We start from the raw sequence: 14328 nt of genomic DNA on the forward strand, positions 1-14328 counted from the left end.
GTGGCCTGGCTTTCACCGCAGGTATGTTCTCCTGAGCTGTGTACAGTGGATTAAGGCAGGTTAAGGCAGGTGGACACATAAATGTATATAACCCACAAGCAGCAAGCAAAGATTTGTGTACAGGTGTATACTTCTGCATGAAATACAATATTTTGCCCTAGAATAAACTGGGTCAGGACTCTTCTTTTCCCCCCTCACTCCCCCTCCAAGGAAAATAAAATAAAACTTTACAGCAAATGGAATTCCAGCCTTTGCACATGCTTGTGTGAATGCCGGTGAACTATTTCTGAATGTCTTCACCGGCAGGTTTATGATCTGGGGGAGGACCCAGGCTCCAACGGCTGGCGGCAGGAAAGAGGGCTCTTTGTGTGGCTGCCTGAGTTGCTGCAAGAGCATGCTGGCCAGGGGCAGCCTCGGCTTCGATGGAGCAGAACTGGGGCAGCTTGAGCTGGCCCACCCGGTTCTCAGAAGCTGCCCCAGGACAGGCCTTCTCCCAATCGGGATGCTGCTAATGGGAAACAGATGGTCCTGGAAGGCTGGGCTCCAGGACTGAAATGGCTGGTGGGCACACATACACACTCACAAATACACAGTCACACACATTGTCACACATCGAAACACTCCCATGCACACAAATACAAATACCTACAACCTGCCATCTCACACACTGACACACAATAGTCTCACAAACACTTGAAAACACAACTCACAAACCTGCTATCACAAACACACGGCCACACACATAGTCTCATAAACCTCACAAATCACACACACATTCCCCTTAGCCTTGACCCTGATGGACAGGCACCCCCTCTCCTCCTCTGACCCCATGAACCTTCACCTCATCCCACACCCAAGCGTAGAGGCCATTCAAGGGTCCTTCAGGCTTTGCAGTGGCCCCATGTAATTCAGTGTTTTGAGGCTGTTAGCCCAAAACCATAATAAGTTCCTTAGTAAGGATCAGGAGGGATTCTAGGCAGGGGCTTAATGGAACTGTAGTGGAGTTATAATGTTATATTATTTTTCTCACGATGGCCCAGAGCATCAGTGTTTGAAAGACACAAGAGTATGTTTGGTTGCAACCTTCTATTTCTGAACCCTCAACTGGGGGGAAGGGGTTGGCTCGTTTGGCTTCCTGGTCTCCTTTTGTTTAAAAGGTGGAAAAGGGGCTTCTGGGTGACTCAGTCGGTTAAGTGTCAGGCTTTTCGGCTCAGGTCATGATCTCACCATGTGTGGGTTCAAGTGCCACGTTGGGCTCTGTGTTGGCAGTGCAGAGCCTGCTTGGAATTCTCTGTCTCCTTCTCTCTCTCTCTCTCTGACCCTCCTTCACTGGTGTGCTCTCTCTCTCAAAAAAAAAAAAATAAATAAATAAATAACTTAAAAAGGGTGAAAAAGAATATATTTGCTTAGGTATTTATGTTCTTTCTGTGCTGTGAATTTCACTCAGACATACCTTCAGGACAGTTCTTTTTATTAAACAGTGTCTTCCATCTTAAATCTCAACTCAGTTTCACTGAACTTATTTACCTCCCCTTTTCCTGGTTAGCCAGCCCTCGCTATTCAAGTATGATAAAATAGCTTCCACCTTTTTTTTTTTTTTAAGTAAAATCTAAGAAAGTCAAACTTTCAGTACATTCAAACACAACACCAAAGGCGCCAAACACCACATTTATGCCCCTAATGAACACCAAGGTGCATGGATACCTGGGCCACCCAAGCACCTCACTTTCAACCTGACCTGCCTGCCTGCCTCTGTCTTGGGAGGTGTCTGCTGCCCTTTGTCTTTAAGGAATTAGGAGGGAGCTAGGCCCCCCGCATAAAACTGGCACACCCCTACAGCTGTTTGGGGATAAAGGCCTGCAGTGCAGGGAAGTGTTGAAATGCTAGGGGAGATAAAGTTCCCCGCCAAGATGACTCCTCAGGAAACTCGATTTCAGGTCTACCGTTGTGCGGCAGTAAACCATGCAAAACTGCTTCAGGCTTCCTCTTGGTCTTTAGTCGCCTTACCAACACCAAGATTCCATAGAACCCCTGCTCGCTGGATGGTCGACTGCTGGCATGAGACTTTCCCCGTGTTCTTAAAGCTGGAAGCTGGAAGCAACTCTTTAAATTTTCACCTCAAATTAACCTTAAACGCACTGTTTACAAATAACTTTCTAAACCTCAAGAAAAAGCCTCAAAGCATCCCAGACACCGTGTTTGTATTTGGAAATTCAACCGGGAACTCTCAGTTGTAACCTGGATCCCAATAAATCCAAGCCCATACGTCATCTATTTTTCACAACCTGTGCTTGCAGGTTTGCGCGATCGATCTACGTATGGTACGCTGGAAGGGGGTGCGGAGCGCTCCCACCCCGGTTTTACAAAAAGATCGTGCACGCGCGCATGTACGTATCTTACAAATAGTTCAACATGTCCCAACATTGCCACCTACACCTCTCTAAAAATCGTTGATTTTAATAATTGGAGGTGCCGAGAAGTTTCACAAAAGGCAGCGACAACTGAGACACAAAGCTGCTCTGGGAGCTGGTCCACCCTCCGCAATCGGGGGTTTCCCACCATCCACGGCGTCTTTTTCGAGCTCTCAGGGTCTGGATAGGATTTCTTCCCGGAGGCATAGGGGGCGCTGCTGCCTTGCTCCAACTAGGCCCCAGTCCAGGGCTCCCAGCGACCTCGCAGCCACATTCCCTGTCGCACGCACACCCCGGGAGCGTCGAGCACATTTTCAGGGACTGTGCCATCAGAATTATTACTCGTCACTGGGGCTCTAGCCACTTCGCTTTCCCGAGCCCGTGTGGCCGCCATTGCCTCCCCTTAGGCCCTAGCTGCGATGCTTCCCGCAGGCCGCCTTGGGCTCACCCTCGCCCCCGTCTGGCTCTCCCCGAGTGCACTATGTCCCCAAAGACGTTTCCAAGGCCTCCGTTACGAACGACGACACGGCCCCACCCCACCCTCACCCATTTCCTCGGCCAGTGTCTCTCTGCTGGGAGGCCGACGACCGCGACCTGACCCCGGCCCCGCCGCCTACTCCCCAGATCCCTCCCTTCCTCCAGGGTCAGGGATCACACAGCGGACGCCCCGTCTCAGCTGCCCCTTTTGATCTCTAAATTCGGGACCGAGGTGCTCGCCTCTGTGCACACCCAGCATGTAAGGTGCCTAAGGGCCCGACGACAGGTGCTGAGGCCTAGGATGGCCCGCGTACCCCGCTCACTAGCCCAGCAAGTTCGGGCGAGGCTCTAACTCAGGACCTCCAAGCTTCCTCCAGGACACCGTGTGCTGGGGTGTTGGTGTGGCGGACCGCGGGACCGACCGGCGCCGCGCGCGTGCGCAAGCGCCGGCCGCGCTCCCTCCGCCCACACCTGGGAGGCTAGCCCCGCGCACGTGTCGGGGAGCGGGGGGTGGGGTGCGCAGCCTCAATCTCCCGAACAATCGAGCACCAGCGGGGGCTGAAGAGGTGATGGAGAACTGTCTTTAAGAAGGAACCCCTCCACGCTTCAGCCCTCGCCTAGCTAAGGCTCCAGTGCGCACGCGGAGCCGGGCGCTCACAAGCCTAAGACCTAAACGCGAGAACACACGGATTGGTGAACTGGGGAGACAACTGAAATTGGGGCTCCCCGGACTCCTGCCACTCTGAGACGAAGCACTGGGCACGGGCCAGCTTGTGAGGAAACCGCCCAGCCCGAGGCCTGGGCTGGAGTGGCGGGCCCCGGGCAAGGGAATGTATATTTGGAAGGGGTCAGGACCTCGGCTGGAGTCTGGCTTTTTATGGCGAGGAAGCCGCCTGGGAAGGGCCTTCTGGCGAGGCTTTCCTGTTGTGCCACTTTCCCCCCGCCGCCACACACACCCGCCCCCCCACAGCGCCCGAGAGGGAGGGAGGCCCGATCCGGCGGCACCCCGGGGCCCCTGGCTCCACGGACCCTGTCTTGGCTTCTGAGATGGTGGATAGGCCCTCCCGGGAGCCAGCCCGCAAATACGGAGCAATGATACGTTATTTCTCGGTCAGCAAACGCACTGTAAACAACTGCCTTGTATCTCCTGGATATTCCATAGAACCAGAGTGGGAGTGGGCACGCAGGAAACCCCCGTAAGGACCCAGGACAGGTGACCTAGGACATCAGCCGCTCGAGTTGTCTCTGGGAACTCCTAGGACCTAGGCAGCCCTTGGCTGTGGGAACAACGACAGGGCCTCCACCCACACACATACCCCTCCCGAGGCTCCCCCCCCCCATACTTCCGGCGGAGGCCCCGCGGCACCTTTTCTCCCCGAGTTAGCCCACCACACTCCTCTTCTCGCCCTGACCTGAGCGGCCAGCTGTGAAGCCCATCGTCCACTGTCCGCGTGAGTCCTCCGTGGGTGATAGCAGACATCCTCTTCATAACCTCAAGGAAGCCCTTCTGTTGTTGTGTGTGTCAGGGCTGCAGAAAGACCCCGAGGTTGGAGCGCTACTGCGCTGGCGCTGTGGAACTAGCCGGCAACTTGGGGGACCATGGCAACCCCCAACGCGGGCCTGGGGCGCGGGGCTTTCAGAACCGGATACCTCTGCGCACCTTCCGGGTCTCGGATTTTGTTCAGCTGGGAGGACGGAGTTTTCGTTTCTCCTCCAGTAGCAGATTTTTAAGAATCCTATGGCCACCTAGACACGTGCTCCCCACCCCTGTCCTGTTTGCACATCTGCACTATTAACAAGACCCAGGTACAGCCTCCGGGACCAATGACCTGCTTTTATACTGAAGGAAATGAGGAGGCCTTAAGAGTTAATGGCGCTAAATGTGTTGGTTTTCCTGCTTTCTCCCTAGGGTAGGTAATGAGGGAGGGAGGGTGCCTGTCTTCTCTTTTTTATTCTCTCTCTCCCCCCCCCTCTGCCTCCATCTCTCTGTGTCTCTCTCTCTTATCTTTCAATCTAAATCAGCCTCAAAGCCCTCAGACCCCTTCATTCCCAAACTCAAGTTCTGAGACCCTCCAAGCCCTTCACTGAGGCCTCCTCCTTGTCCCTAGGCCCTGCCTGGGGTCCCACCACCCAGGTCAATGGAGAGGCCCCACCACCTGGCCCTGGCTGCCAGCCCACTGCTCACTCTATGGGCCCACAAATTGCACTTCCATGCCCACCCAAGTAGCACCAAGCTGTGTTGACTTAGGGGGCAAATGAACAGCCCACCCAGTCTCATTCTGGGGAACAGGGACAGCTAAGGAAAGAAGACGAGCAGTTTAGTACATATGACCAGCTGTGCTGACCAGTGGGTTTGAGGGAACTCAAGGGCAGACCAGTGAAAAAAGAAGATGCTCTTTAGGAGAACAGAAGGAGGTGCCATCTGGAAGAGCAAGAGGCCTGTGGAAGTGCCCCTGAGGCTTTCTCCATACTCCAGGTGGGTGAACTCTGAGCTGGAAGCAATGTCAGGCCCTTTCCTAGCACCCCTCAGACCAGCCTGCCCCCTCAGGCTGTCTCGCAACGGGAGCTCCACCCCTCTCTCCTGTCTTGAAGACAGGCTCAGGCCTATATGCAAGGAAATTCCAGATCCTACTGCATCTCCTATAATATGCTCAATATGTTGCAAATTTAAAATCAGTGAGGGAAAAAATCAAGTAAACAACAAAAAAAAAATAATATAAAACAGAGGGTTTCATTGGAGCCAGGGTAAGATGCGAAAGGAGCAGAACAAAGGTCTTAAGTCAGGCCTTATGCTCTCTGCGCCATATTTTGGTTTCCAATAAGGTGGACATGGTACATTTTGCTCAATTTTCCACTCCTAATCATGTTGAGAATGTCGTGGAGAAGTGGCTTTCATTCTCCTGAATGGATTTTGGAGCTGGAATTCTTTTAATTAAGTATTGTTCCTTTTCCAACCGGACTCAGACCTGGAACCTGCCAGTCCTGCCTAAATATAGCCCCAGCTCTGTCTGAGGCCTGAGTGCAAGCTTCAGGTCAGGACCCCATGTGGCCATCACCCACAGGGCTCAGAGCCTGGTTATATGTGTTACTGGGAAGGTGGCTCAAGCTGGAAAGGAGACATCTGGGAGAAACTGTGGGGCCTTTTAAAAGGGCCTGGGAGGGAGAGGGGTGGGAGAAAGAAAGTGAGGAAGAAAGGGACAGAGGGATAGAGACACAAAGACACACAGAACTTAATGGTTATGTTGGATTCACACTAAAAAAGGGAGAGACAAAGTAAAGGAGGTTTCTGGTCACAAAGGTCCAGCTATGAATGTAGAGCCCAAGTAGTAAAGGAAGACTTTTTATTTAAGTGCAAGTGAAAATGCCATTAACAAAATCTCTTTTCAGGGAAACTCTTAGCTTCCTTAAAAAATGAAATAGGAGCTTTCAGAAAAGTGGGGTTTCTGAAGCTGACATTTAGGGCCCCATAGCAAATCTCAGCAGGTTTTTTTTTTGTTTTGTTTTTGTTTTTTTTCATGCCATTGTGGCTACTATCTGAATGACCTAGGTCTTGCTTGGGAGCTCTCCTGAGTTTAAGGCTGCTTCACTCTCTGCTCAAGCCATACCTCACAACTTGGTGGGGGTGAGGACTATGACATAGTTTCTTGGTCCCTTTTCTCTCTGCCTCCCTCCAAAGTTCCTTGCTTAGCTGAAGAATGACTGCCCGCACAGAATCTAACCTGCCTGGCCAGCTTTATGACATGGCCACTATCAATCTTGCCCTTAACGTGACATTTGTTTATGACCCAATGGGAAGGGCTAATGGCTTCATGAGCCCACTCTGAAATGAGTTAAGAGAAGTCTAAAGAGAAGGCCCTGGGACAGCAGGCAGGGTCCAGTAGTAGGAACTAGGTTCAGAAGCAAAGGGGGCCCCTCTCCAGAAGCTCTAAGATGTGGAGTGTAGAAAGAAACTGCTACTCCAACCAGCCTTGTTTCTAGTGCTGATAATAGCTGTAGAGAACACAGGTATGGGTGTCCAGGACCTGGGTGCACTATGGATGCCTCCTGTCCTTCCTGGGCAACCTGGCCAGGCAGCCTGGACCACCAGAGGGTCCAAGGCCTCTCTGGAATTTTGTGCCATGAAGAAAAGGCCCTCCATCTTAAAACTGAGACCCCTTCCCTAGGGAACAGGGTGGGAAAGAAAGGTCCTATGTCTCTTCTTTACCTATCAAAGTTCAGGGGAGCCCAATAGGGCTATAAGGCACTCTTGTTTCCTGACCCTTGTTTCTGACCCCCGCAGGAAACAGCCAAGAGCTTACAGACCACCAGCACAATCGAGCCTTATTCCTCTGCAAACATCGATTATTAATGACACAAGCTGTGTGGAATGATAAATTGTAAAATGCATGCTTGTTTGCATGCAGTCTGGTGAAATAAAGACTGCTAACTACATAACCCTGGAAAACAGCACGCGTTCCTACCACACATGCAATATGCCAAAATGCAAGTTTTTATGTGGCATGTAACATGCTGGCATTTACTTGCTCACTGTATAAATTGCAAAGAAAATAAATGCACCCACTGCTACATAAAGGACAAAATACTATCCCAGAGCTTTCTACAGAGGCTAATTTCAAAATTAGCCAATTCCCAACCACTAGATCCTGCCTTGTGTCCAAGGCTAATTTCAAAACGTACTGTCTGTTAGCTAAAATAGCAAGAAGTTTCTCTTATATTTTACAGAAAAAATATCCTTATTGCTGAAAAAGTGCAATACCACTAAGGAACAAGTAGTTCCCCCAGATTAAATAAGGTCAGCGGTAATTGTTTTTCTTAAGACGAGAGTCCAAAAGCACATGTATTGAGAATTGAAAACATTACCTATATGGTTTAAAAAATCCGAATAATGAGCAGAACTTCTGACCTTCCACTCTGACATAGCTCCTGAGCTATGACTTAAGGCAACTCCTGTAGATATAACTATATATGTATAACACAAACACCTTCCCAGACATATATATCTGCCATGACTAATTTTCAAACGTTGCAGTCGAAGAGGGCAGTAACGATTGCTAAGAAGTTTGTCCCAAGGCAAATGTGTAAACACTCCCGAGAGCTTAGGAGAAGAACTCCTCCCGGGCTGCCTCAGTCCAAGCACCGCGTTAATGCCGGGATCCTTCTCCAGCTGCAGGAACTCAGGCTCCAAGGAAGGATGAGCAAGGGATGCCCGCTGCCCACTCCACATTCTGGCAGAGTCGAGAATGGTCTCCAGCCCCGAGCGAGCCCGTTCTTCGCCCCCCCCCCCCCCGCCACGCTCACCCCTGAAAGTCCTCTCCAGTGCAGGCCGCGTGCCCTCTCTCGGGGCGCGGGGGCAGACGCAGCCGCAGCCGCACTGGTCAGGCCGCCCTCCCCACTTGCCCGCCTCACTGTCCCTGTCCCGCATCCCACCCCTCGCAGCGGCTAGGTCGGGCCCTCAAGAGCCTGGCTGGGGTAGGCCCAGGGCTGGCTGAGGACGCGACGTGCTCCGGCCTCAAAACCCAGGCTCAGGGAGAAGCATAGGGGTGCGAGCACGTGGACCCCGAACTCGCCGAACCCGCTGCCCGCTTGCATATCTCCCGAGTCCCTTAGACCCAGCGACTCCCCGCGCCGGCCACCGCCAAGTGATTTGTGGCCTGTAAACCGACCCCACACGCCGCGCAAGGACACAGCCCAGCCGAGGAGGCCGCCTGGGGCCCCAGCGCTGGCCCGGGCACGTCCGGCGCGACCAGGCGACCAGGCCGAGGCGGGGCGGGATAGGAGTTGTCCTTCTAACAGCGCGGCTGCCGAGGCTGCGGGGCGCCCTGTCACCCGGGCGCGATGGCGTGCCTGTGACCTTTCTACCCTGGCTAAACACCTAAACACACGTGTGTCCTCACAACAAAGGCGGCGCGAGAGGAGTATAAATAGGGAGCGCCGTAGGCCAGGTGGCGCGAGGCAGAGTTGCGGGATGCGGAGCGGGTAGGCTGCTTTCCCCTGGCTCCGCCGGCCCCCGCCGCGAGGGCTGGAAAGCGCTCCTCCTGGCTCGGCGACCCTCGTCCCTCCACACACAGCCCTGCTCTTTGCCATTTTCTGCTCAGCGCGGTCCTCCCGGCACCTACGACCCAACTTATGATTCATCCATCACACCTAACAGAGGTCTTCTCGGGCTCTCTGCTCCCCAGGAAACCTCTTTTGGGGGGCAGGCAGCGGCGAGGAGAGCGAGAAGCCGGGGAGGGGAGACGGCGGGGCGAGGGTAGGCGTGAGGGGGTGGGGGGCGGGAGGAAGGAGCTCCAAACACAAACAGAAGCCGGGCCCAGGCCGCGGCGGGTAATTACAGCTAATTAGCTGCAGAGCGTTCCCGTCCGGGAGCGGCGTCCCGGAGGCCGGCGTTGGGCCAGGAGCTACTCGGCAGGACCAGGGCCGCGAAGAAACGCCCCAGCAGGAAAGCCTCGGGTGGGCCACAGTCGGGTGGGCCATGTCCCCAGTCCAAAAGGTTGAAACCAGGCAAGTCGAGAAATGTAACGTCTCTGGCTGCCGGAGCTGCTGGGCCTTGGGATTCGCCACCAGTCCGAAAGGACAGGGCCATTCCGTGGGTCACCTGCTGCCGCCTCCCATCCGGGCCTAGACAACCCAGCTCCAGCCACCGGACGCTTTGTCGGCAAATGCTGGCTCCAACTCGTCTCCCAGAAGTGGACCAACGCACAAACTATGAGATCTGTCAATGGATTCTTTCCCTTCACCACCCACCCGTAAGGGGTAACCCGAGGCAGCTCCAGAGCCTAGGGCCGAGACAGCCGAGCGGGGAGTTAAACGCAGCAGTAAAGCGAGTCCCAGCCGGCCTGACCCGGAGAGACACCCGCGCCCTGGGCCGCTGCAATCTTCTCTAGCTATTAGGTTACGACTCTGAGGGAGGAGACCCAGCAAATCAGAGGCCACGTAAAGCAGTTTTTGACTGAAATTAGAGTGTATTTATTTGCAGCAATCCTTTAACAATGATCAAATTTTGACAACAAGCAATAGCAATTACTGCTAAGTGTTGCCTCTAGATAGGAGCGGCAGATAGCAGGAAACTGTATTATCTCGAAAACAAACTGAAAGGCCCTGAATGTCTGTAATCAAATCGCCATCTCTCCAAAGTCTGATTGACAGGGCAGATCACCCTAAGATAATGAATTTATTACATTTCCTGGGTTATTTACAAAGGGGGAGGGCCAATCTGGATTGCCCTCTAGGTTTAACTGTAAATTGACAAGAAAAAATGGATTGAAAAGAAACCACCCTAGACTAAAATGTTCTGCTCTTCTCTCCTTCCTTCTTACTGCTTTAAATCTTTTTCAAAAAATAATTGTTCTACAAACACATCTTCTAAAATAGTTTCCCAAAGATTAAATATCCCTTTCCAACCCACAGTACATATATATTTTTAAATCAACCCTTCTTTGTAACGCATGAAGGATTGTAAATGTGGATGAGTTATATACATTTATAAACGGGTTTATTTTTCTTCTTACAAAGGAGTCGAAATTAATAGGAGAAATATCTATCTAGCATTTGGCTCACAGGGATGTATAACACACATCATGATTTTTTATATGATGCACAAGCCAAATAGTCATCTGTATATATCTCTACACACAGGTATCACTGTGGTAATAACGCTGCTGATTCATGGGCTTAAAATTTCCAGATCATGTTCTGTCCTTACTGAAAAAATATATTTTCATATATGCCAACTCAGATCTGTTTAGGAAAGTATCTTTTGACTAACCACAAAGCAAGCTGACTATATAGTACATTTTGCAGAAGATGCTGCAAGAAGAAAAAAATCTAAACAAAAAGAGACTTTTATGTGAAATTTGACAAGAATAGTCACAGGGCTTCTCCATTTTGAAGATATTTAGGAGGAGAATAGGTAATTTCTAGTGTTTTAATCTGAAATCTTTTTTCTTATAATAATTAAGGCTGTATTAAAGTATCCAGACATATAGATCTCATTCAAACTGAATGGTAATTTATTAATAAACAAACAATGAATATGTTCAACAAAAAGAAAAAAAAGATGATAGAATAAGATTAATACAGTTTCCCTTTTTATAATGAAAAAAAAAAGCACAATTTAAAGTTTCAGGCAATTTAACGTCAGGTTTTGGAAATACTTTCTGGCGTTTGGTCCACGACATCCAACTACAAATTAAAAATAAATTACTATATTGCAATTTACATTTTAAAACAAGTCCATGAATAAAAAGAAAGCGATTTTCATATATGGGGACTTTCCCCCTCCTTTCAACATAGGATAAAATAATATCTTACACGTGAGAGGTGAAGGAAAGAGAAGGGCAGGGGAATGGAAGAGAAAGGAGGAAAGCGTGATCTCTGAAAAGCAAGAGGAAACTTACGTGTTATCTGGAGTAACACTGTCCTTTAATAAACCATGATTTTGCTGTCTCTGTACAAAATAGTTTACCGTTTTGTTTATTTAGAAAAGGCAAAGTGAAGGTGGCTCTGAATCTTTTAAGAAAATAGTTTTCTTTGTGCTGGTTGAGTTGAAGTTTTGGAGGGATTCTGTTCACTCGTTTGGTGAATGTTTTTCAAGTTTGTTTTTAAATTGGAATTTTTTTCTTTTTTTCTTTTTCTTTCTTTTTTTCTTTTCTTTTTTTTTTTTCTTTTTTCTTTCTTTCTTTTTTTTTTTTTTTTTTTTTTGGTTTCGATTTTGCATTGATGGTTCTTTTGGCTGTTCCTGCTTTGGGGTTCGATTCATTTCGATTTTGAAGGGGGGACAGGGAGTGTCAAAACTTACTACAGTCGTAGACGAAAGCCCCGGACGTGCGGTACAGAGACTGGCTGGAAGGGAAGGCCATCTGACAGCTACTATTCCCGTTCACTGGAGAGTTGTTCAAGCCGATCCTCTGTGACTCGAACATCTCTCGCACAGAGTGGAAATTCTGCTGCTGGCCCGGGTAGCCCGCGGCGGCTGCCGCCGCCGCCGCACTCGCCAAGTGGCCCAGGTCTCCGCCCGCCTGGTTCAGGTACCACGAGGTGAGGCGGCCTTGGTGGGCCGCAGGGTGGTGGCCGGTTTCCTGGCCGCCGCCGCCGTGACTCAGGGACGAGGAGCTGCTGCTGGTGACTGGGGGCAGAGAGTAGTCGGGGAGGGGGTCGTCCACCGCGGAGCCGCCGGTGCTCCCCGGTGCGCCCTGCAAGTGGCCGCCGCGCTCTCCGGCCGCGTACAGGCTCATGGCCTGCAGGTTGCAGTGGTAGGTCCCGGCGCCCGCCGCGCCGCCACCGCCGCCGCCCCCTCCGCCGCTGCCCCCTCCCGAGCTGCCGGCGCTGGAGCTCTGGCTGCAGGGGGAGCTGTAGAGGGAGCTCTGGCCAGGCGAGTAGGCGCCGAGCGCCAGCGGGGGTGCGATGCCCGAGCGCGAGGACCCGGCCGCCGAGGCCAGGAGGCCAGAGCTGAGCTCCGTGGCCGCGCCCTGCGGCGACCCCCGCAGCGACGTCATGATGTTGTCCACGCTGAAGCCCTGGCTGTGGTGCGGCGGCGGCGGCGCTGGCTGGGTGGGTGGCGGCGGCTGCGCGGACTCCGCGCCGTCCAGGCTCAGCGGCCGCGCCGAAGGCAGGCTGCCCGGGGGACTGCTCCCACTCGACAGGCTGCTGCTACTGCTGTCGGGGCTTTCGATTTTGGGCACCGCGGCGGCGCTGCCGCTGCCCAGGGCGGCAGCCGGGGACAAGGGCTGGGGCGGCGAGGGGCACGTACCGTTCTCGGTTTTGATGTCCTGAATGCGCACGGGCGGCGGCTGCGGTCCGGGCGCGGCGCCGTCGGCCTGCTCCGGCGGCGCGGGCGGGGGCTGGCGGCCGGGCTGCGGCGGCGGCGGCTCCTTGAGGTGCAGCCGGTCTTTCTCCTCCTTGTCCTTCACTGCGTCCTTCTTCTTGAAGCGCCGCCGCCGCCGCAGGAAGCTGCCATTCTCGAACATGTTGTACGAGTCCGGGTCCAGCGTCCAGTAGCTGCCCTTGCCCGGTTTTTTGTCGTCTCGGGGCACCTTGACGAAGCACTCGTTCAGCGAGAGGTTGTGGCGGATGCTGTTCTGCCAGCCTTGTTTATTGTCCCGATAGAAAGGGAAGCGGTCCATGATGAACTGATAGATGCCATTGAGAGTTATCTTCTTGTCGGGGGCGTTCTGGATGGCCATGGTGATGAGCGCGATGTAGCTGTAGGGAGGCTTCACCATGTCCTTGGGCTGCGGCTGCGGCGTGTAGGGCCCGTAGGCGCGGGCCATGCCGCCCGGGTACTGCTCGGCGTGCGCCGGGTGCGAGTACACGCTCATGGGGGCCGGCATGGCGGTGTAGCCGCCCCCGGCCGCCGCGGCCGCAGCGCGGTAGTAGCTCTGCTCTCCGCCGAGGTAGGGCACCACTCCCAGGGAGTTGGGGCTGGACACGGAGTAGCGCGCCTGCATGGCCCCCGCTCGCCGCCGCCGCCCCGCGCCTCCCGCCGCCCCCCACCCTCCCTAGGCCGGCCACGCCAAGCCGGCTGCCCAGTCCGAGTCCGGGCCCCACAGAGCTGGTGCCGGGCCGCCGCGCTGAGTCCGGCTCGGCCGCCGCCGCCGCCTCCGGGAGCCGCCGGCCGCGCACGGCCTCTCCCTGGGCTCTCTCGTGCTCCTGGGGCGCCCCGGGCCACTTCGGGGTTGGTGCTAGGGGAGAGGGCCGGACGAGAACGCGGCAAACGTCCTTAGAGGAACCCGCGGAGCAACTTCCAGGCGAGGACGGCAAAACAGAGCCAAAACTAAAAAACAAGAAGGCGCCCTTCTCGCTACACTGCCTGTGCCTTCCAGGAGACTCTGCCCTGAGTCGCCGGCGAAGGCGGCCAAATAACCAGGGGCGGGGGGCAGCGCGCCGGCCGCCTTCTTGGGCCCCGCGTCACCTTTTTTTCAGTCTCTCGCGCGCCGGCCGCTTAAGGAAGCATTGGGAAAACTTCTGAACTTTTGAGCATCCGTCACTCAGGCGAGGACTTTTTTACGCAGTTACATTTTTTCCGGGCAGCGGAGCCCCGCCCCACCACAGCGGCAGCAGCCAATGGTAGGCGAGAACCGCCTCTGAATGAGCCGGAGGCCGAACCCTGCCGGCCCGCGCCCAGCTGCGGGAGGACCGCCGGGCTGACCACACGCGCGCCGGCCGTTCGGAGTTCGCGCCCCTGCCCCTGCCCCTGCCCCTGCCCCTGCTCCTACCCTTGCCTGCGCCAGGCTTGCCACCCACGGCAAGATCGGCCCCCTATTCCCAGATGCCCACCGCCGCCTCCGCCGGTACTGTCTTCCACCCCCAGCTCTCTGCACAGGCGTCCTTTGGTCCCGCAGACTTCCTGGGTCCTCCTGTACCCTACGCAGACCCTTCCTCTGTCCCTCGCTCCCAGATGTCACCGAGTCCTCGAGCCCCAACTGGCTCTTTCCCATTCGGT

General features: G+C 53.9%; 1 protein-coding gene across 1 annotated transcript; it reads right to left on the reverse strand.

Annotated features, from left to right (window-relative positions):
• Positions 1-9830: 9830 nt before the first annotated feature.
• On the reverse strand, positions 9831-13874 carry FOXC1 (forkhead box C1). Its single transcript, XM_045497609.1, has one exon. The coding sequence runs from the start codon at positions 13331-13333 to the stop codon at positions 11675-11677; it is 1659 nt and encodes a 552-aa protein (XP_045353565.1). The 5' UTR covers positions 13334-13874; the 3' UTR covers positions 9831-11674.
• Between the last annotated feature and the right edge of the window lie 454 nt (positions 13875-14328).

This window comes from Leopardus geoffroyi, chromosome B2 (genome assembly GCF_018350155.1).
Source record: "Leopardus geoffroyi isolate Oge1 chromosome B2, O.geoffroyi_Oge1_pat1.0, whole genome shotgun sequence".
Lineage (NCBI taxonomy): Eukaryota > Metazoa > Chordata > Mammalia > Carnivora > Felidae > Leopardus > Leopardus geoffroyi.